General features: G+C 31.9%; 5 protein-coding genes across 5 annotated transcripts; 2 read left to right on the top strand and 3 right to left on the bottom strand.

Annotated features, from left to right (window-relative positions):
* Positions 1-1,023: 1,023 nt before the first annotated feature.
* On the bottom strand, positions 1,024-6,240 carry LOC110993774 (mitochondrial-processing peptidase subunit alpha). The gene is made up of 12 exons (XM_022260148.2): positions 6,015-6,240; positions 5,719-5,945; positions 5,567-5,646; positions 5,229-5,369; positions 4,797-4,934; positions 4,082-4,219; positions 3,660-3,797; positions 3,262-3,334; positions 2,695-2,827; positions 2,007-2,172; positions 1,734-1,866; positions 1,024-1,255 (listed from the first exon to the last, which is right to left on the bottom strand). The coding sequence occupies exons 1-12, from the start codon at positions 6,071-6,073 to the stop codon at positions 1,080-1,082; spliced, it is 1,602 nt and encodes a 533-aa protein (XP_022115840.1). The 5' UTR covers positions 6,074-6,240; the 3' UTR covers positions 1,024-1,079.
* A 628-nt stretch (positions 6,241-6,868) lies between these two features.
* LOC110993775 (NADPH:adrenodoxin oxidoreductase, mitochondrial-like) lies at positions 6,869-11,140 on the top strand. The gene is given in 5 exon segments (XM_022260149.2): positions 6,869-7,044; positions 7,118-7,274; positions 7,349-7,468; positions 7,548-8,460; positions 10,418-11,140. Coding segments are annotated over 5 exon segments (2,034 nt in total). The 5' UTR covers positions 6,869-6,883; the 3' UTR covers positions 11,101-11,140.
* Positions 11,141-12,254: 1,114 nt separating this feature from the next.
* On the top strand, positions 12,255-17,261 carry LOC110993733 (AP-3 complex subunit mu-1). Its single transcript, XM_022260086.2, has 10 exons — positions 12,255-12,411; positions 12,504-12,591; positions 12,711-12,854; positions 12,941-13,000; positions 13,070-13,191; positions 13,552-13,711; positions 13,979-14,092; positions 14,460-14,649; positions 14,770-14,921; positions 15,852-17,261. The coding sequence occupies exons 1-10, from the start codon at positions 12,377-12,379 to the stop codon at positions 16,035-16,037; spliced, it is 1,251 nt and encodes a 416-aa protein (XP_022115778.1). The 5' UTR covers positions 12,255-12,376; the 3' UTR covers positions 16,038-17,261.
* Positions 17,262-17,971: 710 nt separating this feature from the next.
* Positions 17,972-21,888, bottom strand: LOC110993719 (odorant receptor 4-like). Its single transcript, XM_022260071.2, has 9 exons — positions 21,627-21,888; positions 20,777-20,929; positions 20,241-20,426; positions 19,766-19,949; positions 19,378-19,474; positions 18,726-18,827; positions 18,567-18,655; positions 18,264-18,330; positions 17,972-18,197 (listed from the first exon to the last, which is right to left on the bottom strand). The coding sequence occupies exons 1-9, from the start codon at positions 21,886-21,888 to the stop codon at positions 18,138-18,140; spliced, it is 1,200 nt and encodes a 399-aa protein (XP_022115763.2). The 3' UTR covers positions 17,972-18,137.
* Positions 21,889-22,151: 263 nt separating this feature from the next.
* On the bottom strand, positions 22,152-26,988 carry LOC110993749 (odorant receptor 4-like). Its single transcript, XM_022260114.2, has 9 exons — positions 26,686-26,988; positions 26,238-26,390; positions 25,647-25,832; positions 24,720-24,903; positions 24,220-24,316; positions 23,796-23,897; positions 23,568-23,656; positions 22,859-22,925; positions 22,152-22,551 (listed from the first exon to the last, which is right to left on the bottom strand). Exons 1-9 carry the CDS (start codon positions 26,948-26,950, stop codon positions 22,492-22,494), a joined length of 1,203 nt encoding a protein of 400 aa, XP_022115806.2. The 5' UTR covers positions 26,951-26,988; the 3' UTR covers positions 22,152-22,491.
* Between the last annotated feature and the right edge of the window lie 576 nt (positions 26,989-27,564).

Raw genomic sequence — 27,564 nt, 5'->3', positions numbered from 1 at the left:
CGTGCATATCGTTAAAACGTGTTGTTTCCAATTAAGATTTTGGTCTAGTGTTATGCCTAGAAACTTGTTTGATACAACTTCCTTAATAAACTCGCTCTTATAATTAATTTTGAGGTTATTGGGTCTGCAATTATTTTAGTTCCGAAATTGTATAAAAATTTTTTTTTTTAATATTTACACTTAAATTATTAATGTCCAACCATTCTGTGACATTCTTTACTGTTTCATTCAATAATGCTTCGTGGTTACGCGTTGTATCATTTAACACGACCACTGAAATATCATCTGCGTAAAGAATGCATTTATATATATATAATTTGGAATCTACCAAGTTGCCTATCAAAATTTGTTTTTTTAGCAAATAACCGATGAGCGCACTGATTCTGCAGCCGGATCTTAGACCATAAACAAGATTTTCGAAGTTAAACAGTGACTTTTAGCAACATACTCTTGTATCGAGTCGTAAGTCTCTCCAAACATTTGATGATGAGTTTTTGTCACAAGGCTCAGGTCCACTAGCACTGTCGCATAAAGAGTTGAAGCAATGACTTTATTCCCTATCCTTTAAATAAATAGATAATGTACAAGGCAGCTACTTTAAGTTGACGGTTCTATGATTATTACTACTTAGCCTTATTCAAGATGAACCTGCGTAGAGTACGAATTATATAACGAATTGGAGAAACATTAAGACGAAGAATTTTAAACATTATTACCTACTGCTAGCATACAACTACGCGTATAGGATGTCTCATGTCTGGTGGTCTAATAAAACATGTATCATACAATTTCCAATATTAAACGTATGAAACTAAGACAACTGACAACGCTTTAGCAACGGCTATACAAATGAGTGTTATCAATAAATCATTCTGATATAACTATGTATAATCTGTGCAAAAGACGAACAAATAGTAATACAAGTTCTTTACACCCATGCATACTTAAGCTTATACATACACAGATTATGATATTTAAAATTTATTAAATTTGTATAAATAGGTGTTGTAAATAAAACAAGAGTAACCGGAAATGAAATATATTTTAAAATAACTGTTTAACCTAGATAAATGTGCTAACTACGCACGGAATAAATTTAATCTTCGACCTTGCGAGTCGCTCTTGCTTAATGCCATATTCGATTGAATTTCTTCGAAGGCCGGCAAATGGCTGAGTTTACCTCTCGCGGCAACAGATGGCCGCTTACTGAGCATACGACGCGCCACACGGACTATATCATCAGCTGTTATTTTTTCTGTAAAAAATAAATTTTATGAAATAGAGTCTGTATGGAACAGGCTATATAACCTTATTGTGTTACTGACAACACTGTTAAGTCAATATCTTAATACATATATATAAATTACGTGTCACGCTGTTTGTCCACTATGCACATCTAAACTACCGAACCGATATCTATATAGGATAGCTTAGATCTCAATTATTTATACCCGCAATATTATTTTTTTAGTTTTACTTCTGAAATATGTACTTTGTACGCACGCACTTTATTGCTAATTAATAAATTTAGTATGTATTGGTTCCATTCCATATGTATGTATCTTATATTGATTTCAATATACTATATGTTGTGTTGAATGTTGATTATTATGCTACATAGAGCAATGTACATTAGTTACGTCAACATAGCATACATACACCATGTATAGATTTATATAATGATTATATTATGATAGATTTGATCGGAATTAAATTGCTTAAAATATACCTACCAATCTCATTGATGAAGTATGATGGTGGCTTTCTCTTCCCAGTAGCAAGTACTTGTCTGCCAACATCTTCAAACACAACGGGTCTAGCCTCGAGATTCATTAACAGCATGGATTGCAATTGAGTTTTGGCCCGCTATGGATAAATATATAACTATTATTAGATTCCCAGCAATCATTGCTTATAAAAAAATTATGCAACAAAAATTTAAACAAAATTAATTCAATAAAAAAAATGATCAATTAATGGAATTTAAATATAGTCAAAGAGCTTACCCTTAGTTCATTTTCGCCCACTTTGCCAGCCATATTGGCCAGCTCCCGGGCTATAACCAGCGCCGTATCGTAAATACGATTGGGCGGCGACGCAGAATGCACACAGAATAAGCCCGTGTCTCCATATGCGTGGTTGTAAGCAGTCGCGTTGAACATCCAGTGATATCTACAATTTACCGAAGTCAAATACTTTAAAGAAATCAGAAGCGTTTAAAATCAATCGAGCAACAATGTAGACTTACTAAATAATTAATCCTTTAACTCAATAATCAAGGGTGGGTACTTGAAGAAGTCAATTGAGTATCGTATCAAATTATGTAGGCCAAAATACAGTTTTTTTTTTAAATATGTGGCTTTACAAGGATCTTTCTGCGTGTCTATAAGGCGACAATTATACGTAAAAAAGCAGGTTATAAATATGATTTGTATGTGTTTTTGCTGGAATTTAACTTAAACATGTATCAGGCAAAGACTAATATTTTATTATATACAATTAGTAGAACAAGATCAGGTAACGGAAATTATTAGGAAAGCGATTTGGTGGGCCTTATAGCTATTTATATAGGCAATCCTAGAAAAATAATAAACTATGCAGAAAGTAAAAGATGTATGAAACTTTATTTAACAAAATGTATAAGTAACAATTACTTAATTAAAAAAATATATATATATTAATAATATGAGTTACCTGTTAAGTACATTTGTGTATAGACGTGTGTACATGCCCTTTCCAGGACCACCAGCTGAGAAAGACCCTCCTCCGCCCATCATCATGTTTAGGACACATGTGGCTACGAAATCTGGGTCACCGTGAGAACAACCTGAAACCCAATGCGACACTTCGTATAGAATACTTAAAGTAGCAGAATCAAAAACCTTCAAATGCAAAAAAATCTCTGTAGTTAATAGTGAATTTTCATGTAATTTTAGAATTTACATTCAATTAAAACCACATTGTTCTTTGGCAGCTCAAACAAATATACAAATAGGTAGTAACCACATGAATCTTATTTGCACTTCAATTTAGTTCCAAATATGCCCATGGAGCGTTGCTCAACTTATGCATATCTATTATTACAATTCTAATAACTTATTACGATACTATTTTATGAACTGTTTAAGGGTATGCGCGCTTTCTTGTAAAATTAAATAGTACATAATTATATTAAATGATCACTAGTAGATTTTACAACTTAAAACATTTAGTTAATTTTTATTACATGAATGCAAGTAGATTACAGTAACTTATACTCACTCTCTATACCAATAACTATATGAGCCAATTCTGGCAAGTCTGAGCCAGGATATAGCGGAATTTCACAGTCTTCCTAAAAAATTAAAATTATATTGGAAAATCTCAAACCTTGCAACTGCCTAGTATTAGACTTATTTAGTGTTTTAAGTTGAACAAGGCATAAAGCAAATTTCTATATTTGTATAAACCATTTATTTAACAGCAAGTTACAAATAACATAGCAATAAATAAATAAAGCTAAACAATAATATAGGAGAAATATTTATTTTCAATTTTTGTATAAAATAGTGAATGGAAATAAGTGATTAAATGATAAAATTTCAAAGACTGGTGGATAAAGGACAAATTTCTGTTAATTCTTCTGTTCATATTGAAAAAATAGGGTTTGTTAATTATACCTGTTCTACTCCTCCAGTGTATTGAGCAATAGACCTATCTGTCATGGGTTTAAATGCCTTATCTTCAGAGGAATGCCAAGTTGGTTTTGAATCCACAAAATATTTCTGGACATATTCAACAAATGGCCCATGCTCAACCTGGAATGATGTGTCTTACTATAAATATCCATAAATACATTTTCCAGTTATGTAGAGACAAGATAGCATTTTAATATAAATCAATAGATAATTAAAATAAATTTTTCTTACCCCATTCCCCTTATTTTATAAATATATATTTAACACAGTTTAGATTGATACAAAAAATCTTGGTATGATAATTATTATAACTCGTCTTTTATACAAACATATACAATTTATAATACATAATCTCCAGGAATTCAAACAATTATAAAATAATGACAGGGTTAAATTTAACTTACCCCTACAGCAGCTACAACCATTCTGTCAGGTGTGTAATGGTTTTTTAGAAAGTTTATAATAACTCCACGGTCTATTTTATTTACATTTTCTTTGGGACAAGTCTTTGGAAGACCAAGAGTATTTCCTTTGTATGCTGCCTATAAATTATAAATATTTTTATTCATTAAAATGTTATGCTAAGGGTCTGTTTCATAATGTCCGGATAAGTTCCAAATAAGCTATTTATTACTTATTGGTAGGATAAAAGTATTTTTGCGTTTCAGGACTGTCGGGTAGCGCATTTGTCATAAAATGCCAAGTATCTCATTCGGAACTTTTATCTTTCGAATAATATAGGTGTTGCATAGGTATTTGGTACTTTATCCATACATTGTGAAATAGGCCCTAAAAGTCCAGTCTTTATAGTAATAATAACATAATATATTGAATTATTGTTGCTGGTGGCTCTCATAAGCCCTCAATTGGGCCGGGGCAGAGACTTTTAAAAGTGTTTAATTAATTTCTGGCTTTGAGCTGATTGCCTAATGGCCACCTTACTACTAAACTACTTGCCAGATTCAATTAAAAATAATTGACAATATTTGTTGAACTAATTATTCTATTGATAATTGATATTAATATACTTATTTTAGCATCTTCTCTTACAAAATTATTAGAATTGGAGTCCAGTGAGTTGTATGTATTATTAAGATTCACAATTTAAATAAAACTTACAGAATGTATCATATCCATTAAAATTGTCTCTTGTTCAGGCCTCATTGCCAAGGTTTCTAATTCAAATGCAACTGCTTGCCGTGCAGCCTCTATTTCTTCTACAGAAAGCTGTGGCCGTAATGTTACTTCTGCCAATACCTTAAAAATGTAAAAAGCATTATAATTATTTATCGAGACAAACTACAATATAAGATAAAAGTGTAATAATATATGTCTGTATTTGTAGAATGGTAAGAATTGCACATTTTTTCTTATTTGTAATGTAGTATTAGTAATAATCAAGTATTCATTCTACTATGAAATTTCCTCAATCAACAAATTAATCTACTAACAATATCTAAGGGTAATGTGGCCTATATTACCCTTATAAACATAATTGTTTATAGAACAGATTAATTGTTTAACTACCTAACAAAAATATATTTTATATACCTGAGTTACTGCTTCTAAGCCTCTTGAATCAGCACTCGTAGCATATACAGTAGTATCACGGGATCCTTGACAGTCACAAATGCCACCATGTCTTTCTAGCTCTCTAAGCATAACATCACGAGTTGGAAACTTATGTGTAGCCTGTAATTAAAATTTATGTTCTTAATAAAATATTAATTAATACATATTAGATTTATATTAATGAATATAATAGTAGTAGTATCTGGTCTTATCATCAATCAATTATGGTTTCAGTTAGTTTCAATCTTCTTTAAATATTATTCTTGGCAAGTCAGGTTTTACTACTACTTATAGGATATGAGATAAATCATACTTACTCCAAAACTTAATTTTTCAAGAAAATGAGAAATTCCATTTGGATATGCCACCTCATATCTAGGCCCAGAATCAATAACAACTGTAAAATAAAAGATGATTTTAAGTTATAGGTATAGTGCAACAATTCACATTAAATTTGACAGCATAATACCTCCCGCTGTACAGAATTGTCCAAATTTCTTTTCTGAAGCAACTCTTAATCCATTACTGAGGGTTGTAACTTCTGTTATACTATCTTCGGATTTTGCCGAAGAATAAACCACTGGGGGGAGATTAGGCATTGGTTCTGAGAGTGGAGGCAAAGGTGTGACACTTCCTTTTGGCAGTGGTTTGTCACTCTGGCTAAATTTTCTAACTCCATAGCGCGATGTATTGATACTATAAGAATTTCGAAAATTATTAATATGTGTTTACGCTGACTAATAAAAAATGTCTGCTATATATTACCTAGCTTTCATAGAAGACAACCTAGAAAACAGGACTTTTATGTCTGTTAAATGCGACATTCTTCAGTTTTTAGGTTTAATTTGTCATAGATGTTATTTCAATTACGTGAAGGAAATTCCAGTAAATCGAAATAATTTATTATGATTTCATTGAACGTGATTTTTATAAACTAAAAAACTGAAAATCCAAAATTACTATTTCAGTGGGATAGTGGAAGTTGAATTTTATTTTTATATTCTGTGCTTTAAAATATGAATTTTGACATTTAACAGACTATTTACTAGAAAATATGAATCTCATATTCAGACTACATTTTTGTTTCAGTGCTAGCAACTTAGTAACTGCTACACAATTTTACCCATAAAGCAAATTTGGAATACAAAAAATATTTAATAGCGCCTGCATTTACGTATTTACTATATACTTTACTACAGTAATTTAATATAGTTTTTAACAATTCGTTGCATTTCGTTCCTCTATGAATTTTTAGATGGATACACTGAAGAATATACATTTCATAATGTGGAGTTTTTCTATAATTGACAATAATGAATTCATTATGTGAACATCTACAATCTGTGGTTGTAAATTTCAATCTGTGTAAAGGTGTTACTTTGAATTTGAAATATGTGGGATTTAATATTTACAAAATAAATTTGAATAAATTCCTCCAATTTACTTTCATTTAATTAACAAAACAGTACATTCAGTTTACAAACAAGTTATGTCTCTCTTATTTACTGTGTTATCTGTTAAATAATGTTGAGACTAATCCAAATACACCGTATGTTATAGTAAAATAAATTTAAATATAAAATTACATTTGAAATTTTAATTTTGTAACTAGTATCATGAAATCCTGTTTTTCAATGGTTCTAAGGCGATTTTGTTCTCGAAGAACTGTCCCTCAAGTCTGCGTGGTAGGTGCAGGACCAGCTGGTTTCTATGCTGCAATGCACTTATCTAAGAATCTTAGGCCTGTTAAAATCGACATTATCGAAAAGTTGCCTGTGCCTTTTGGATTAGTTAGGTAAGTTAATATTGATTAATAATAAACATATAAATCTGCTTTGTTTATTACTTATTTATATTTTTTATTTTAGATATGGAGTGGCACCAGATCACCCGGAAGTAAAGAATTGTATTAATCAATTTACTAAATTAGCAAATCAAGAAAATATTAGCTTCTATGGAAATATAACATTAGGCAAAGATATTAGTCTGGATAATTTGAGACAACATTATGATGCAGTCTTACTTGTAATTATTGCTTATTTAATTTTACCAGTTAATCATAATATTACGTATGATCATATCTTATTAATTGATTTTAGACATATGGTGCAGAAGAGGATAAAACTCTAGGTATTCAAAATGAAGATGCACAAAATATAATAGCAGCTCGTAATTTTGTTGGTTGGTATAATGGACATCCTCGTGATAAAGATTTAAAAGTAAAAATATTATTTATATATCTATATACACTTTCAACATATTGATATTTTACTTATATGTAATTGAAATTATTAACAGGTAGATCTCTCTGGACGCACTGGAATTATTATTGGCCAAGGTAACGTAGCGTTAGATGTAGCAAGAATACTCATGTCACCAATTGATTTACTTAAGAAAACCGACATAACTGAATTTGCCCTACAGGCTATATCAGAGTCAAACATTAAAGAATTATACCTAATTGGAAGACGAGGTCCCCTACAAGTTGCATTTACAATTAAAGAATTAAGGGAACAATTGAAATTACCTAATTGTCTAACAATATGGAGAAAGCAAGATTTTGAAGGTATTGCTGAAGCAGTTGCCAACCTCCAGAGGCCTCGCAAGAGGCTAACTGAGCTCATGTTGAAATCAATGGATAATCAATCTTCTCAACCTGTATCACACGAAAAGTATTTTCGACCAATATTTTTTAGGAGTCCTCACAAATTTTTAGTTCATAATGGTCAAGTTAGTGGGATCGAGCTTACATGTAATAAGTTATATGGTGATGAGGTAGAAAATCAGAGGTGTATTATGACAGAACATAAAGAAACTATTGATTGCAGTTTAGTTTTTCGTAGTATAGGATATAAAAGTATAAAAGCAGATAGTGCTTTATCGTTTGGATCTAGTGGTTGTGTTGTAAATGAAAATGGAAGAGTATTAGATAGTAAAGGAAGGGAATTTGGACACTTATATGTTGCTGGTTGGTTGGGTACTGGACCAGTGGGTGTTATAATACATACAATGGGAAACGCATTCCAAGTAGCAATAAATATTTGTCATGATCTAAAGAATTGTGAATCGTCTAAAGATGGTTTTGAAGGCTTGAGAAACATTCTCAAAAATTTTAACAGTCCCATTGTAACTTGGCAGGGATGGGAAAAAATTAATAGTTTTGAAATTGAGCTGGGCAAAAAGTTTGGAAAGCCTAGAGAAAAAATAACTTGTATTAGCAAAATGTTAGAAATTGCTGCAGAATAAAAACTTTAATTGAAGTTTAATATTTACAAGTTAGAACATTTACATAGTAAAGTAGTAGGTACTATAAGAATACATTTTATATTTTGTTTATAAATACATAGTTTAATGTAAAGAATTATATAAAATAAAATTATTCTTTATCAAACTTCTTTAAATCATATGCTTGTAATGCACAAACAGATTAATGTAAAAAAACCGCCTTCACTGGGAAAGGCGAGGACCTTTACTGCGTACTTCGCTCACTCCTGAGTTTCCTGCCCTTCAGGCAATTGACCACCCCGCAAAGGCCCAAGCCGAGGGTCGAGTCTCACAGGAGGCGCTTTTGCTAGTCGCGGGAAAAACAGCCCGAACTGAGCTGTAAAGGCCCTTCTCCACTGCCCCGGTCCAGCAAACGCAGGAGGAAATGGAGGCGAGAGAGGACAAAAGCTGCGGTTCAAAAGCTTCTTGCGAACGGCGGCTACATACTTACGAAAATACATGCCGCTGTCGAGCGTGACTCGATATTTGACGGACATTTGCCAGGGAATGGCTTGTCCGTATAGGGTGACCTCTTTTTTGAGGAGAAATTTTTCCCGAGTATTAGCGTTAGCACCGGCGTTGCCCCTGGCAAAGAGAACTGCAACGCTTTTCTCGGGATTTAATTGAAAGCCCCATTTCCGGAACCATTCGCCTAGGGACGTGGTTGCGGTCTGGAGTCTGTCCACGACGACACCTCTGTCTTTATGAGTGGTATAGAGAGCGGTGTCATCGGCATAGAGGGCTAGCTCCACATTCGGAGCCCTAGGGATGTCGCCGTTATACAGCGTGAAGAGAAGGGGCGAGAGGAACGAGCCTCCTCCGGCCCTGATTGGACGAGGAGACGATAACTTTCCTTCTACGCGATAACGAATTGAACGGTCGGACAGGAAGTCGTGTACGATACGCACGAGTCTTAGTGGCACTTGGAGGTGGTAGAGCTTGTAAATCAAGCCGTTGTGCCACACCTTGTCGAAAGCCTTCGCTATGTCGAAGAAGAGCGCACCCGTGGCTCTCGGTTTCAGGGAGCTGTTCATCCCTGAAAGGATGTGCTCCGTGATCCGATGGGCTTGATAGACGCACGAGTGGGCCGGCCTAAAGCCAAACTGCTCATCGGGAATGAGCCCCTTTTCTAGGACATAGTCTAGGAGGCGCTTTTCACTACCTTCTCGTAGTAGAATAAGAAGGGACCAAGTAAGGAGCCTTGTGGTATGCCCATGGTAACACACGATCCCTGTGATACAGCTCCATTAGCTCCATTTACATATAATGAATAATCGCCTCGGCTCGGGTAGATATTTGTCGAAACTCTGCAATTACAGGCTTTCCGCACTTGTAATGAAAATATATACTACATATTTAGCAACAAAATTAATTGAACAAAGTTAAACAGAATTAAAAGTATATTATTTTATTTTTATCGATGAAACAATAATTCAATATTATAATATTTTTAATTTAAGGTATGTAATTTAAGTTTGATTGAAAAATTTATATGTATTTTCATTAGACGTGACTCTAGATCTGCAAATTTCAATATATTGAGTTATCTGTGGTTTTAAATACGGTGTTTTAAACATAGTAATTATAATGTTGAATTGTTGATCTATAAAATTATGTGAAGCTTCAGTACTAATAAGTATATGATTAGCAAATTTTATTAAAACTTAAATTAGATCAATAATTATAATGTAATATAGAAAAAAAATGTTGTATGGCAACATTTTGTGGTATACCAACACAAAAATTAAGAGCGGAATTTTAACTTTATGGTACTTCCTTTTCTCTCGTGTTCTTTTGACAACACGAGGTTATAATTTGTAAATTGCAAAAAAGTACGTAATTTTGTTAGAATTTCACAAATTTTTAGTGTGTGTTCATTTTATAAGGTGAAACATCTAATTGAGTGTTATAATTTTAGGCATTTACAATGGCGGAAGAAAATTGGAACGAAGACAACATGGAGACGGGCGGCGTGGCCATCGATAACATGCCGTTGCCCCAAGCCGCTGATATCCCTGAAATTAAACTATTTGGAAGATGGAGTTGTTATGATGTCCAAGTTTCCGATATGTCACTTCAGGACTATATCTCTGTTAAAGAAAAGTACGCTAAGTACTTGCCCCATTCTGCTGGTAGGTATGCCCACAAACGATTCCGTAAAGCTCAGTGTCCAATTGTTGAGCGCCTTACCAACTCTCTGATGATGCACGGTCGCAACAACGGCAAGAAGTTAATGGCTGTGCGAATTGTCAAACACGCATTTGAAATTATCCACCTTCTAACTGGTGAGAACCCACTACAAGTTCTTGTTACTGCCATTATTAATTCTGGTCCTCGGGAAGATTCAACTAGAATTGGTCGTGCTGGTACTGTGCGTCGTCAAGCCGTGGATGTGTCTCCACTCCGTAGGGTGAACCAAGCTATCTGGCTGTTGTGCACTGGTGCTCGTGAGGCTGCCTTCAGAAACATTAAAACAATTGCGGAATGTGTTGCGGATGAACTTATCAATGCGGCTAAGGGTTCATCTAATTCATATGCTATCAAAAAGAAGGATGAACTTGAGCGTGTTGCTAAATCCAACCGTTAATTAATTCTAAGTACAGGACTTAATAAACATAAAATGCTAAGATTGTGTTTTATTCCATTCGCTATTATTTCAAAAAGAATCAATGTGTTACAATTTATAACACATTTAGAAAATAAATATATTAAAAATCTTGTGATTGTACATATAAAAAATTTGCTTTAATTTTCATCTAGTAAACTTATTAAACCCTATAACCCAGAAAGAATTAAAAGATAAGGAAATAAAATTATTAATCAATGCATTCAAATATTAGTTTAACAGGCAATACAACTTTTTATCAATCTTGCCCCGATATACCTTTAATAAACAATTTAGTCTTGTTAGCTTAGCTTCTTTGCAATAGGTACAAATTTATTAAGGTATTGGCACATGGAACACTAATTGTCAGGGTTTTTCAGTAACATTAATTATTTTCTTAAATCATCTTTGACACTACTCACAGTGTAAGAAAACAAGTATGCAGATTTTAAAATTAGTTCTGAAATATATATGTGGTTTAACATATTTAGTTCTTACATTACATTAATTTTATTGACGTGAAAAAATACACTAAATAAAACTATAGAAAAATGTTAAGGTACAGCTATATATTTGTATATAATTATTCATATATCAATTATTGACACCTTCCTAAAGCTAAAAAGAAATCTAGATGTTTTAACTGATAATTTCCATACTTCCATCAAATATTCTGTGAGGTTTATTGATAACTGAATATAATAAAGATTGATATATGCCTTCGTCATGTGGATCAATAATTAATTTTAAAATTTTATTTCACGGAATACAAGATTTTTACCGAGTTCGTAATAAATTATAGCTGTAAGCTGACCCATAATATTTGTATCAGCCAAAAAAATCTGCCGAGACAGGCTGATAAAAAAATGGTTAGTAAAAGCGACATCTGTCGTGGTTTGTTAGACTCAGGTAGGTAGACTTCTTATTGTATTGTACCGGTTTAATTATTACATAATCCTTTGATCATACAATTTATCCCATCGTCAAGTTCGGTGGATGGATTGTAGAATTCTATAACAAGAGTTATGGAATCTAAATGTATGTATTGATTAGTTTAGTTTTTAACTGTCAATGTCAAATAAGTAACAATAGCATATTTTATGACGTATACACAGCTGCAGCAGTCAACCGTTGAGTGTATATGTAAATTGTAAATATTGAATGCAATTGTAATTTAAAATAGTTTGCTATCTTACTTTAACTTACTTTGATCTGAAAAAAATATAAAAAAATCGTGTTTTAATAAAACTTATTAAATATGATTCATAGTTTATTCATAATAAACCCATCTGGGTGAGTTTTAACTTTCTTGTTCAGAATACTTTAGTCAGTTTGTGGATTTTTCCAATTCCCTTATTTGCCGTCTCAATTTTGATGTGTTTCAGAGATGTGTTTCTTGAAAAACACTGGAGAAGTGTTATACCCCGATCTGTTTGTGATTATTATCTGGAAGCGCAGAGAGCCTCACCAAATGTTCGTTCTATTTAATACACTTTTAACATACTAGAAGCTACTTCTCTATTGCAGTAATATTTTAGAAATTTATAATCCTGATAGGGAATAATTAATGTACATCCATGATCTATTTTCAGGATGTCCCACCAGTTTTAGCAGCTCCTCACCATTATTTAATATCTATTCAAAGAGGTGGGGTAGCACTTGTAGCTGTAAGTAAGCAAGAGGTTGCACCACTTTTTGTTATTGAATTCTTACACAGGGTAGTTGATACATTTCAGGTAAGTGATTATGAAAAAAAATTACCCTGCAAATAGCTTATTATACTTAAACTGAGAACTGCCTTAAACTATCTTTTCACTTTCAGGATTATTTTTCAGATTGTACAGAGACTATTATTAAAGAGAATTATGTTGTTGTGTATGAGGTAATTATTTTGAAATGCTAATCATTTCTAACTAATAACTGTTTCTCCTAAATAACTCCTGTATTTCAGTTGTTGGATGAAATGTTAGACAATGGATTCCCTCTTGCGACAGAGAGTAATATATTAAAAGAACTGATTAAACCACCAAACATACTCCGAACAATTGCTAATACTGTAACTGGTAAATCAAAGTAAGTTCTACTTTTATAAACCTCCTCATTTTCTATTTATATTTTCTTTATTATGGCAAAGAACACAGATTTTTGAGTCTCTTTAAGTAATTAATAACAACTTATTAGTATTGTTATTTCAGAAGAAGTAATGTATAAGGCTGAGTGGGATTTTTTCTAAATCTAATCCTAATTTTTATGCCTTATAAAATAAAATTCTTTAAATTGCAACTTTACAATTCAACTTAGGGTCCTATGAGAAAAGAGCATACCAACATTTACCAATATGCAACAATTTTAGTAAATTTTTCGTTATATCTGAAAAGCTTTTTATATTCATTTTTATGTCCTTGGCTCATATATAAAATCCTAACATTTCAGTGTATCCTCAATATTACCATCTGGTCAGCTCTCAAATGTACCATGGCGTAGATCAGGTGTCAAATATGCTAATAATGAAGCATATTTTGATGTTGTGGAGGAAGTTGATGCTATTATTGATAAAAGTGGTGCAACTGTTTCTGCTGAAATACAAGGATATGTATGTGTACTAAATTATTTTATAGAAACAGAAAAAATAATATGTTTAATTACATTATAAATCTCTTATAGTTATTTAGATACAAATATGGGAAGAGAAAGTGATAACAGCTTGTCTCAATGCTATGATGAAAGCCTTTTAAAATATTAGGTTGTTTTCAAATTGGAGTGGGTCTATCGAACAAAAAATGTGTGTAAATCAAGCAACTGTAGGGAAGAACATGTAACCACAAACTATTCTATTTACATTTAAAAATATTGATTGCAGGTTGATTGTTGTATTAAATTAAGCGGAATGCCAGATCTAACTTTAACATTTGTGAATCCAAGACTATTTGATGATGTATCATTCCATCCTTGTGTTAGATTTAAGAGATGGGAGGTAAGGAATCTTTCACTTTTACTAATAAAAATTCACTTATAATAATAAAAAAAAGAACATTTTATTATCCATTACTGTGAAGCACTTGAAGGTGCTGTAATGATTATCAAGTTGAAAGGTAAGTTTTTTTTTTAAAGAATTACACACTTGAGAAACAAATATTCAAAATCATGATTTCAGTAATTGTTAATATCTTACATAATTAAAATCTTTTTGTCTTGTAAAATTATAGATGAAATATACAGACAGTCATACATACATAAAATTATTACTAGTGTGACAAAAACAATTTTATTTTTATGTTTTTAAGTTTATTGTAATATTTTTTTTTGCAAAAAATTATTTACTGTTTCTTCTCAATTTTTAGTCTGAAAGAATCCTTTCTTTCATACCACCGGACGGCAACTTTCGATTAATGTCATATCACGTAGGCTCACAAAGTGTGGTGGCTATACCAATATATGTGAGACACAATCTTGTACTTAAATCCAATGGAGATCAGGGCAGACTTGACTTGACTGTTGGACCGAAACAAACAATGGGACGGACGCTAGAAAGTCAGTACATTTAATTATTTTATAAATATAACCCCTATTAATTCTTAAAACTAAATTGAACGTTTGACATTTTATATTAAAATACAGTATTAATTAATTTTACTCTTAATGTATATTCAGATGTATCGCTTGAAATCTGTATGCCGAAATGTGTGTTGAATTGTTCCCTGACGGCCAATCAAGGAAAGTATTCCTATGATCCCGTCAGCAAAATTCTGATATGGGAAATCGGACGTGTGGAACTGCCAAAATTGCCCAATATTAGGGGAACGGTGAGTATAGCAATTATTGACACTTCGTTAAATTACAGATAAATATTGTTAACATAAATGATTAGGGATGCAATTAATGAGTTATACATATTATATAGGTAATGTATAACTCATTAATTTCTTTTGTTATTAATTGATTTACACCATCTTAGTGATATATAGAATTGAAAAAAGTATTAATATAGAAGAATTTGTATAGACAAATTCTTTATTAATAATTTTTATATTAAAAAAAAAACAATATGTTATCATATTGTTTTTTTTGCATACAGCGATCAGTAGTTGACTTAAACACTGTAATTAGTATATTTTCATAAAGGTATAGGTTAGAACCAAAGTAGGTACAGTTTTAATATACAATGTGGTGTAACTTAATAAATAAGAAAAATAAAAAACATTTGTGCAATTCACACATGGTAGAAGTGAAACCTTCAAAAACAAATATAAATTAATCATTTTCCACTATCTAAATGTGTGTGTTCTTTAAAAACAGTATATTTTAATTATACATTTTAATTTATAAGTTTAATATAAATCTTTAATTTGACAAAAACTAAAACAACGAAAGTTTGAAATTCGATCAAAAAAAAAGCGGCAGTAAATAGAGGCTGTATAATGCCTCCTATCTCATTTTCTCCCACGTTAAATCATATGATGAATTGATGTTTCTGTCTCTCTTTACCGCTGCATCCGGTTTGAAATCTCGACGATTCGAAAGAAGTTTATCTATCTCATTTTCTCCCACGTTAAATCATATGAATTAATGTTTCTGTCTCTTTTTACTGTCGCTTTTTCGTTGCATCCGGTTTGAAATCACAACGATTCTAAAGAAGTTTCACTTCAAAAAATATTGCAGAAGACACAGAATATTTATTATAAGAAATATGTCAAGTCAATTAAATACAGAAACGTGTTTTATGTCAATTGTAGGTATCGGTTGCATCTGGAGCAGATACATCAGGTGCAAATCCAAGCATCAATGTACACTTGACGATACCGGCGTTAGCAGTAAGCGGCTTGCGTGTGAGTCGTCTAGATATGTATGGAGCTAAATATAAGCCGTTTAAGGGTGTAAAGTACGTCACTAAAGCGGGAAAATTCCATATACGTATGTGATGTAAATAGTTCTTTTAGGTTTATAAGCCTTACTTTATATTAAAAATTTATACATTATAGTCATTAAAATTGTGAACCAGCCGTACTAAAAAGATATTGTATTTGCTCGTATTAAATGACTAACTGTCGAAGAGTTTTAAAAAGTTTAGATTCCAGATTAAAATTAGTCCAGTTACTACTACTAGGTAGTTTTTACATTTAAAATATAAAACATCCGTTCTACGTATCCCTATAGCAATTAATTATTTTTATTAGAACACTGGACTCATTCCAATTTTTTAAAAAATTTCATTAGAATTAAGAAATTGGTTTTATACTTTTCAGCTGCCATTTAAATGTTATAAATAAGATCTTATTAGCTTTCCCTCATCATCAGTGAAAATAACGTCACGCTTAGGAAAAAATACGAAACGGTATTACCACTTTGTTTCTATAATAATAAGCGCCTCTTGGCTCCCTTTATTAGATACATTTCTAAACACAATAATCTTAGCACAAAGAATTTGTGTAGTAAACTTAACAAATTTTGTAAAACAGCTAAACTAAACTAGCTGTTACCCCCGCGAAATTCGTTTCGTTTTAATATGTATTTTAATAAGCCTACTTTCTGAGTAGCTACATACCAATATATAAAACCTTTTTCCTTGACACCCTATTGAGAGTGTTCGCTTATCCGGAATAAAAACCTAAGTACTATTATTATTATTGTATCTTATTTTGTCACTCAATTTAATAGGCTCCACAGTTTAATTTCATTAGTTTATAATATTAGTGTAAAAGACAGGGTCTTCCATATTTTGGGCCCGTGCAATTTGTTTATCATTTTATATAATTAATGTCTACATGTTATACAATTAAACTTAATATAGTGAATTGTAGGAGAATACTTAATAAGGATGGTCATTCTAATCACTAATGCATTAAAATATATGTTTACACAGTTTGTAAGTGGTGGTTAAAGAATTTCTTTATTTTAGAAGGAAACTAAGACATGTTGTCCCTTTAACATGTGAAATATGTTCATTTACTTCATATATAATATGTATTGAAATTTGAAGTGGAGTGAAGTAATGACCATCGTTCTTTATCCTTGTTTTATTAGTCATAAATATAAATTCCCGTATATAGAAAATTCCCTTTCTTTAATTCAAGTTGAATGTATAAGCATTTAGGCTAAATATGTGGTTAATTTATCTTATGTTGAATAAAAATTTTTTTTGGGTAGTTGTTTTTTTTCACTATGATCCAAATTTTTAATTCCATACATATTATATATGCGAGTTTGCTGTATATAGTTTAAATTTCTTGCTCGGTATAGTCTTCCTATACACCAAGCATCTTCAGACTCGTTTTCTTTGTAATATTGTCGAACGTCATTCTTTTGCCCTATTGATCCTTGTCCAGTGAGTAAGATTGTGAGTGCGATACTGACTCTTTGAAAATGGTAGTATTAAATCGTACAATACTGCTATAACATAATTTGATAAGTTCCTAACTTTAACACCTAGTTACCTACATAATATGTATTGTGACCCGGTCCCACATTTCGTATAACATATCTAATCAAGCGTGTAATGTATTTGATACGTGCATTATGGTATAGAGATTTGACATGAAATAATGCGTAGAAATTGTAACATATTTCGCATTTGACCGACTTTTTGATAGTGTAAGGAACGTAGTACATGGAATATTTGTAATAATTTGAACTTTTTAACGATAGAGCAGTGTCGGCCTAGTGGCTTGACCGTGTTACTCTAATGCCTGAGGTCGTAGACTCCAACTCCGGCTTCGGTTCGACATACTTACCTTTTATTAAGAGCAAATCATCACGAAACTGATGTAGTTCTGAGGCCCACAACACAAGTACTTTTTTAATGGTAGTGAGTGCTGACCTTCCCAAATACAAAGCTTAAGTCGTTTATGTAAAGTTCTTTAGCAGTATTACACGCAAACTTTTATTATATAAGGGTTAGTAAAAATACTGTGTTATTTTTACACTATTATTTAGTGAATAAAATGTAAGCAAACACAAACATAGGTCAGGATATATTATTTGAAAATTTGTATTTTCTAATGTATGACGTCATCCAAGTCCCATTAATCCTCCCTATACATTGTGTAAAGCAGCGTGAAGTACGAATACGATTTTGTAAGAATCTGAAAATAACAATGGTTTAAAATTACCAGTGATATTAGTAAAAAAATATTACAGTCTTATCTTACCGCAGAATAGGTAATAAGTGATATTTTGGTGAAACCCATAGCTGTAAACGCAATGGGCTGTTGAGCTCTGAAAGAAAGAAAATGTGCTGTGTTATTCTACAAGCCTTATTGTTTTGTTCGGAATCTGACTTCTGACCAACAGCTTTAGCACTTCACATATTTACATGGCTTAGGGCTAGAATACTTCTACTGGTAATCGCTATTTTGTAACATGTTGTAATAAATAAGTGACAATAGCTTTGCAAAAAACAAAGGAATTTTATGGTAAAAGAAAATGTATGCCTCATTTGTTAATTGTCTCACCTCTGTATTAGAATTGCCAAAGATCGTCTACATCGGGGACTTAACTGGTACCAATTACTGTTGTAAGCTGCATCTGCTATTTTCGCATTCTGAAAGAATTTAACATTTTGGAACATACGTAGTTTTTTATGTAAGTATCCGTAATGATAAAGTACAAACCTCTTGTATTATATCATCTCCATACCAACATACTAAACCAATTTGAATTAGTGATGCGCTTAAAAATATCTTGTTGCTCAATTCTAACATTGGGTCTATCAACTGAAATTATTTCTCATAAAGCTTGAATCAACAAACAAACTTTTATATTTGAAGCTTAACTACTTAAGACGGGGCCTTGATTTGTACATGCATAAGCGCAGACGTAAACTTAAACACGGGATAATTTTAGAGGTTGTTGAACTACTTGCCTTTAAATCAAAAATTATCTAAGAAACAGCTGCAAGTTCGCTAACAAGGGGCACGGCCAACTGTACTAGAAGTTAATTCATGAATGTGGTAAATCACAGAGCAGAATTTTATTTTAATTTTTTACTTAAGTAACTTTAATGACGTGGTTTATGACATTTTCCTTTAAATAATTATAATGTAGAGGGAGGGTAAAACTTGCTGAGTTTCTTGCCCGTTCTTATCAGAACAATGCCTCCTGGTAGTTTTGCGAACGGATGGCGTAGTCTTTCTCTTTCGCGAATTTTGTAAAACGTTTTTGACATTCATAAGTATGCCCTAAGACGCATCTAAATTGAATAAACAGTATTTGATTTTGATTTAAGGTTTTCAAAGTATTTTTATGCATGTCATTTATACGTACGACTATGGTAAAAAGGACACAGCAGATGTTAGAAGAGCTTAAACAAATGTTGATGAGGTTGACAAGAGTGAAGGCGCTCTCTAAATCTTTGTAGTATCTGAAAATTCAAAAGGTAAACACAACTGTGACTTTATGATGAATTCCTGAGATATTTGTGACTGAACTTGTCAATAAAGTCTATGGATTTACTAGTCTACGGTAAGTGATGTCTGTACAGGCCAAATTTTAAGTGATATTTCTGCCTGGGTTACTTTCAGTTACATCTGAATTTGTATTTTATTTCCTAAGGAGTTGAAGATACATAAACTTTCAATCTACTACCGGTATCTACGTGTTATATTTTTCATGTGCTGCCTTACCTGTGAAATTTTCTACTCCTAATACTTACTGAATAAGCTTCTGGTGTAATTGTATACATCCAACAACTTCGCGGTAATTTTCTTGGTCGGTTCTATTACTGTTGCCTAGACTTACTAGACGTTGTTGTAAAATTTTTAATAGTAAAATGATGTGGTTAGACATTCCCGTAAACAAAAGGTCGGTACTTATCATAACCCATACGCACGACTGTCCTGTAATAGATATGTCCTTTATAAAAAGGTTATATTCTAAGCTTTAAAATAAGACACAGCCTTAAAAATATTTTTTCTTTAGTGACTGATAAGAAAAAACTTGTTTATAATAATAAATATTTTAATATTTCTATGATTATTATATTTTATTATTTATTATGTGTATGTTATGGTTTATATAAAAATACTGATTTCCGTGTTCATAAGTAGGCGCTTAATGATCACCATACACTGAAGCTGTAATTATAAAAAGGATGTGGATATATTTATTTTGAAACAAGTTCTACTTACCTGAAAAAATTTCGAATATATACACCGATACGTGTTTCCATTTCTGTTTATAAATATTGAAGGGAAACCATGATTTCCAAACTGTTTTGATCTCATAAACTTGGCCCCGGATATGGTAGAATACGTATAAACATAAAGGGGTAATGTTAAAAAGACTTACACCTGATTCATTCAAGCCAAAATACCCTAAAAGTTATTATTATTTGTCGTAATTGCCGTATATTTTGTGTTGTCTTGTACTGTTACTTAACTTCAATCAAATAAATTTATTTATTTCTTTGTTAGATTTTAGTTTCGAGCTTTCGTAGTCGAGTCTTTATTATTCATGGTTAGTAATTATAGATCTCAGATAGACTTTTAATTTAGTTTAAGTGGAATACAAAAATATTGTACATCAGTGAAGAAGTTTCGAACTTCAGATGACAAAGATACATTTATTGTTAAGCAGTTCGTAACCACTACTGGGTCGTATTTCAATGTTTAAAATTAGTCAGATAAAACTTCGATCTTTTTTAATTAACTTTTGTAATGCTTACAGCTATGCATGATCCGGAGGGATTTAAGGCTGTTAATCTTCAAAGTCTGAGCTCCTTTAGCAAGAGGTGGCACCGGCCATATTGTTGCCAGGTCATCCAGTAGTTGTGCAAATATTTTTCTTTTAAAACAGAGCACAGTGAACTTTGTAATACCTTATAAATAGTAACATACTATGATATTAATTTAAAATTGTACTCACACAGAAAAAAAACATACAACATTTACAAATATAGGCTTATTAATTAATAATTATATTAATGAATGTTTGAAGTCCTGTAACTCCCTAAAATTCTAGAAGGAACACATTTTATATACGTTTGTCTGTTTTACAACACAACAAAACTATTCGTATTAAGCTTGCACCGCTTTTTGATAGTTTCAAATACAAAATGTACTTTTTATTGTAACTGCAGTGAAGAAGTCCACTTGAATTGACACTTTAACAGTATGGATCAATCTATAGATATACATTATATATAGTAGGCATATCAACAGAAACAGAAACGTAAAAGACGTTTCCTAGTAATCTAATTTTGTTACAAAGTAACGGCCACTATCCTTTCTTATCTGTTATACGATAGATCTAATTTCGTTGTTAATTTAAGACATAATGGCATTAATTTCCTTCACCTTTCACCCCTTACTAATATTGTTTCCTATCTTGCCTAACTCTAGAGTATATGCCATGTGCGTAACTTAGTAAGTAAGACATTACGGCCAAATAAAGCTACAATAGTCCTATCCAAACTGGTCTTAATATGTATATGCTATGTTCCAGCTCATATTCAAATATGATTCTGAATACTATGTTTTTAAATTATAATATTGGAATATAGTTGGAATTCTTACTCAATATTCCGTATCCAGCCGTGTGTATCAAAGTCACCACATCTTCGACCCGCGGCGAATTTGTTGATGTGACATAAAGGAATGATAATTCAGTAAACACATGAAAGGTAACGCATGTAATGGTTACTGTAAATATTATCTTCTGAATAATAATATCATGTAAATTCGTCGGTTTGTGTAACGTAAAACCAATAAGTTTCATAAAGAAATTGCATAGTTTTAAGGAATCTTTTATTTCTTGTTTCGCTATGACTAAACTCATTGTGTATGTTCAAAAATATTATATTACTTCTGTATACCGAATGAATAGGAAGAAAATATATTGAACGTCTTTTATACTTTTCAAACGTTTTTGAATAATTTAGGGCAGTTTTAAAGTTTTTCTAAGTTTTACTGAAAAGTCGTGGATTGATTGATATGCGACGCCCCGCTAAATAGGGGATTCCTTTGAAAAACCTATCCATATTTAAAAGTAAGAAAAACTCAAGTTCTAGTGAAATATTTATTTTAACATAATTGGTTACATTATTCTATGTATAATACGTGTTTTATAAAAGTAGTGTAGAAGAATCGGACTTACTTTTTGAAATAGTTTGTGCGGATCTTTAGCGGCCAGAATAACCTCATTTATAGCGGGTTACACTAAATAATTTTACTAATCACTGCGATGGCCCATCGCAGTGATTAGTAAAATTGTAGGTGGTGGTTCACATTTATTCCTTTACTAATGTTGCTTAATATCCATACCTTTTTACTTACAACAATCAATTTAATAAATACTATTTGATCTACAATAAGTTAGTGGATTAAGTTTTGTGTAAAATTTATGCACAAATAATTATAGTAAAAATGGTGTCTTCGTAACTTAACCTTCACTATACATTGTGTAAAGTAGAGTGAAGTACGAATATGATCTCGTTAGAATCTGCAAATAAGAAATGTTTTAAAATTGTACTGAAATTAGTTGCGGCATACTTCGCTATGTATGATTTCCTTATGGCAAATACAAATGTCTTTCACAGTTGGGTGTCATATATAAAGAATTTGATTCCATGCGATAAATATTTAAACAGTACGGGTTTACGGGTATGCACCATCATATGATTAGTTGAGCAGTTTTCGAGGACATCAAACAAAGTACAGGCGTTGTAGACGGATCCTTTATATTAAAGATATACATATTTATTGAAGAAATTGCTATCTATATATTTTGGTATTATAAAAAATCTTACCGCAGAATACGTAACTAGTGAAATATTGGTGAAGCCCATTGCGGTAAAAGCTATCGGCTTTTGTGCTCTGAAACATAAATTAACCATTACACTAGATGGTGACAGATACATGTACTGACAATATTTTTGCAATAGTTATTTTGGCACCACAATGCACACAAGTGATAGTAATTTGGAAAAAGTCTATGCGAATGTATAACAACAACAACAACAAAATATCTTTATTCATCTAGGTAAACAAGTACACTTATGAATGTCAAAAAATTTAAATTAATTGTAAATTTACATTTACTACCAGTTCGCAAGTCAAGGGCGTAGAGCGGGCAAGAAGAACTTGCAAGAAACTTTCCGCCATTCTTTTCAATCGCCAAGTTTTTAATACAAATTGTTTGAACTGGAGCAAATCAATCCCAAGGATTAGGATCATTTAAGTATTCGTCACATTTATAAAAAAACTTTATTAATTAATTTACTTCTGACGAGGGCTTTAAATACATATACATATATGTATGGACTTAGGGGAAATAATGGAAACCAGAAGAAATAGCATGGATAAATACTTGAAGCGGGTTATTTGTGAAGTTTAATAAAATTCTACGTTGCTGCTTGTGTTGTTTATCAGTAACCAATTCTTCTAGAACTTCAGGTCGCAACATAATAACGTAACTTGAAATAAAGACTAAACTTTCATTTGTTTTCTCTGTCTTACCTCTGTATTAGAAATGCCAACCTTCGTCTTGATGAAGGATTAAGGTTATACCAGTTGCTGTTATAAGCTGCCTCAGCTATATTCGCATTCTGGAATAGATAATATACAGACTTTAAGACAAGGTTAACTGTAAGAACGTTTACATTTATTAATTCTGATATTACCGCGCCCCAAAATACCGTAATTCTAGCATAGCCGATTAAAATTATATTTACTGAAAATACACACCTCTTGAATTAAATCTTCGCCGTACCAACAAATTAAACCAATTTGAATAAGGGACGCTCCAAAAAACAATTTGTTGCTCAGTCCTAATCTCGGTTCTATTAACTGTAACAAATGTATAATGACTTATTCCTATTCAGAAGGGCCCTAATAATGATATGCCTTGATAATATTAAGAAAGTTCTTCAGACCGAATTTGCCACGGTATGCTATCTATTATTATGTATTGAGACTGACCGCAGGAGTTATTAGTGCATAAGTCTGGACGCAGGCACCGCTGCTCTCTATATTTCCTAATTGAGGGGTGTCTATTCTAATTAAAAATTTTCTTGTTACAGAACCGCAATGACATATTACATTTTCGACCCTAGATCTAGAGACAGACATGCTAACTACTATAGCAATGTGGTTGGTGATTTATACATACCACTATAACGAAAAGCACACAACAGATGTTAACAGAGCTAAGACAAATGTTTATAAGATTGACGAGAGAAAAGGCATTTTCTAAATCTTTGCAGTATCTGAAATTAATAAGAATAATTATAATTTTAGTATAAATTTATTTCGCCTGACATCCGGACAAGCAGAAAAGCAAGATCGGTAGCAAAGTAGGCGGAAAATAATAATCGGTTATAATATAAATTTTTTCTACAAGTGATTTTGCTCCCTTTGAAATAGACTCTTGGACCATAGTTTTCCATTCCACAAAAGAAAGTGTTTAAATTTATTTTTGTTTTCTATTATCCATTTTTAATTATTATTATTGTTACTACGTAGGTTAAGAATATTGTAAATACTCCTTCGTTAGTTACTTTAATTCTAGTATAATATAGTTCAACTACTTTTTAAGGTAAAAATAATAAAAGCCACGTATTTGGTATTCATATTTTTAAGTAGTTCTAATGAATTATAACTATTACATACTTAATCAGCCTTTGATGTAGTTTGATACATTCAATAAGTTTCTTGCCATCATCTTCACTAGAGCTTTCAGTTCTGCCTAGATTTCTGAGACGTTGTTGTAAAATTTTTAATAATAATATAATGTGGTTGACCATTCCAGTAAACAAAAGGTCAGAACCGATCATCGCCCATACGCATGATTGTCCTGAAATATATATTTAAAATGTCGACTTGGAGCGAAACATATTAAGCAATATTGTTTTATTACTACTTTGAGTTGATTTGTTTGATTTCATATATTAGGTCCTTACAAATGAAATAGGCTTTTTGTATGGAAGGAATACAAAAGTAGATTTTAAATGAATCCAAATACATATATACCATTACTGTCTATGCACTTTTTTATTGGTAGGTATATTGAACCCTAACTAAAAAACCATTCGGACGGTAATCAATAAAATCATTGATGGCGGAGTTGATTTTTTTCCCATGCAAGAAGTTATGTTATTTTCGAAAAAAATGATCATCTGTTGGAGCAAGGTCCGGGGATTAAGGTGGATGTCTTAGACATTCCAATTGAGACTCCTCTAATTTAATAGCAGTCTGTTGTGCAGTATGTGATCCAACGTTATTGTGAAGTAACCTAGAGCGATTGACCAGCCTTGGTTGTTTAGCAGCTAGCTTTTCCATGGTTTATAGTTGCTGACAATAGATATTCGCTGTAATCGTCTGGCCGGACTTAAAAAGGTTATAGTGAACGACACTGGCACCAGTCCAGCAACGCTTGGGGCACGATTTGGCTGGGTCAGCTGGGTTGAGCAATTGCGATGAGTGAGTTAGCACCCAACATTATTATTGGGACTTACGACGTATTCGTATAATTGTTTTGTAGGCTATAGCTATTCAAATGACTAAATACAGCAACATTAATAATGATTGACAGCTCACCAGAGAAAATCTCGAATATATAAATTAATATATGAATCCATTCTTGTTGATATATGTTGAATGGATACCAAGATTTCCAAACTGTCTTTATGGCATAAGCTTGTCCGCGTATATGGTAGTATATATATAAACCTATAGGAGTTATGATGTAAAATAGTGTGCCGGATTCATTTAAAGCGAAATACCCTGGAACCAAAAGCAAATGTCTTTAAACTATATATGTGCTCTTAGTGCGACGCCTTGTATCCCCACGTATAGGACAGGCACATTATGCGTCTATATTGATGCTTATGTTTTATAGCAAGTAACACTGAAAATGTTTAGAAAATGAAAACCGACTTAATATAGAATGTTGTCAATTCTTCTATTGTTTTTCGAAGTAATCTCTGTTCCTCTCTACACTTCATTCGATGAACCGCTGAGAAAAGCAGTGGGCTAATTCTGCCTTAGGGGTCTCTTCTATGGCATTTTCGTACTATTTCTCACATATTAACTAAACATTTTCAGTGTTATTTTAAAACCCCATATGCCATTTGCAGTAAGTCGTGTTATAACACCTACATACTTGATTGTAATAAAAAAAATACTTACAGCTGTGCATTAGACGAAGAGTTCGCAAATTGCTATTCTTCAAACTCTGAGCTTCCTTCACAAGAGGCGGTACCGGCCATATTGTGGCCAGGTCACTCAATAATTGTGCAAACACTTTTCTTTTGGAACATAGTACAGTGAATTTCAATATACCTTTAAAACAAAAAGGTGTTTAAATTTATTTCAAGTGACATGGTAGTAGGTAGATCGTCTCGAGATAATGCTTCGATCTAAGACTAAGCTAAGAAATGCAGTAGAGTTTTAAATTATATTGAAAAAAATATATATTTAAGATTTCAATGTAACGCCTATTAAAAGAATACATACATAAATTCTTTACAAAAAAAAATATTTATCAACCCCAGTTTGTTATAAATTGCATGAGAATTAAAATCTTTAAAAAATTCTTAATTCATTAAAGGTACATAGGAATAGAAAATTTTCTTACCCAATGTTCCATAGCCAACTATGTGGAGTAAAGGAACTACTTGATCAACCTGTGGCGTAGTTATGGATGTGACATAGAGACACGCCAATTCACTAAGAACGTGAATAGTGATGATAACAATAGTGGTAATAAATAAACATTTTTGAACAACAGCATAAGTTACAGTTGCTGGTTTATTTAACGTAAAACCAAGTAGTTTTAAAATAGTATTACTAAGCTTAAGCGAATCCTTAATTTCTTGTTTCGCCAGAGTTTCATTTTCCATTTTAAATGATTTTATAGCTTACAAATTATTTGTTGTAATGCAATTGAAAAGGAAAAGCTCTTTTATATTTTTCAAAACATTAAAGTTTAGTTTTAGTTTACTAGAAGTTAATAGAAAAATGTTATATTGTTTGGTAACGCCCCCACAATTAAAACAAGGTGTTCTCATATATCGGTTATTTTTAATACGTTTTTATTTCTATAGAATACGAATGCAACAAATGTGAAAATGTGAATTGTGTGTGTCGATGTGACATTAGAAACCACAACATGGGAAGGGCCATGACGGGAATAAGAAAAAAGAGGCCACCCAAGGAACAGATACATTAACGAGTAGCTGGTAAAGACTGGAGCAGAAAAGTAAAAAATAAAAGAGCACGGAGTGAACTAGAGGAGACCTTTACCCTACATGGGGTTCCAATAACATAGTTTTAGATGAATAGTTATAACATAAAAATGTTATGTAAGGTTGTTGGAAATAAATGGCCTTTATTATTATTATATATACAGATTTTCTATTCTATTAATGGCTTTATTTTGACAGGTATATGATATAATAGTTACTAATTTTAATAAAATATTTAATAAAGTTATAACGTTAAACCAGTGGTTGTA

This window comes from Pieris rapae, chromosome 12, assembly GCF_905147795.1.
Source record: "Pieris rapae chromosome 12, ilPieRapa1.1, whole genome shotgun sequence".
NCBI lineage: Eukaryota > Metazoa > Arthropoda > Insecta > Lepidoptera > Pieridae > Pieris > Pieris rapae.
Note: the sequence above shows the minus strand (reverse complement) of the source record. Positions and strands in the feature narration are given on the sequence as shown.

What these genes read in the sequence shown, in the direction of transcription:
- LOC110993733 (XM_022260086.2), top strand. Translation starts at nt 12,377, where the DNA reads ATGATTCATAGTTTATTCATAATAAACCCATCTGG. An exon ending in ATTATGTTGTTGTGTATGAG is followed by an intron (nt 13,001 to 13,069) that starts GTAATTATTTTG and finishes CCTGTATTTCAG; the next exon opens with TTGTTGGATGAAATGTTAGA. An exon ending in TGCCCAATATTAGGGGAACG is followed by an intron (nt 14,922 to 15,851) that starts GTGAGTATAGCA and finishes TGTCAATTGTAG; the next exon opens with GTATCGGTTGCATCTGGAGC.
- LOC110993774 (XM_022260148.2), bottom strand. Translation starts at nt 6,073, where the DNA reads ATGTCGCATTTAACAGACATAAAAGTCCTGTTTTCTAGGTTGTCTTCT. An exon ending in TTGAAAAATTAAGTTTTGGA is followed by an intron (nt 5,370 to 5,566) that starts GTAAGTATGATT and finishes TTTTAATTACAG; the next exon opens with GCTACACATAAGTTTCCAAC. An exon ending in TGGGCGAAAATGAACTAAGG is followed by an intron (nt 1,867 to 2,006) that starts GTAAGCTCTTTG and finishes ATTTATCCATAG; the next exon opens with CGGGCCAAAACTCAATTGCA.
- LOC110993719 (XM_022260071.2), bottom strand. Translation starts at nt 21,888, where the DNA reads ATGAGTTTAGTCATAGCGAAACAAGAAATAAAAGATTCCTTAAAACTA. An exon ending in GGCTGGATACGGAATATTGA is followed by an intron (nt 20,930 to 21,626) that starts GTAAGAATTCCA and finishes ACTATTTATAAG; the next exon opens with GTATTACAAAGTTCACTGTG. An exon ending in TTGGCAATTCTAATACAGAG is followed by an intron (nt 18,331 to 18,566) that starts GTGAGACAATTA and finishes TCTTTCTTTCAG; the next exon opens with AGCTCAACAGCCCATTGCGT.
- LOC110993749 (XM_022260114.2), bottom strand. Translation starts at nt 26,950, where the DNA reads ATGGAAAATGAAACTCTGGCGAAACAAGAAATTAAGGATTCGCTTAAG. An exon ending in TCTTCGTCTAATGCACAGCT is followed by an intron (nt 25,833 to 26,237) that starts GTAAGTATTTTT and finishes TTTTGGTTCCAG; the next exon opens with GGTATTTCGCTTTAAATGAA. An exon ending in CTACATCAAAGGCTGATTAA is followed by an intron (nt 24,317 to 24,719) that starts GTATGTAATAGT and finishes TATTAATTTCAG; the next exon opens with ATACTGCAAAGATTTAGAAA.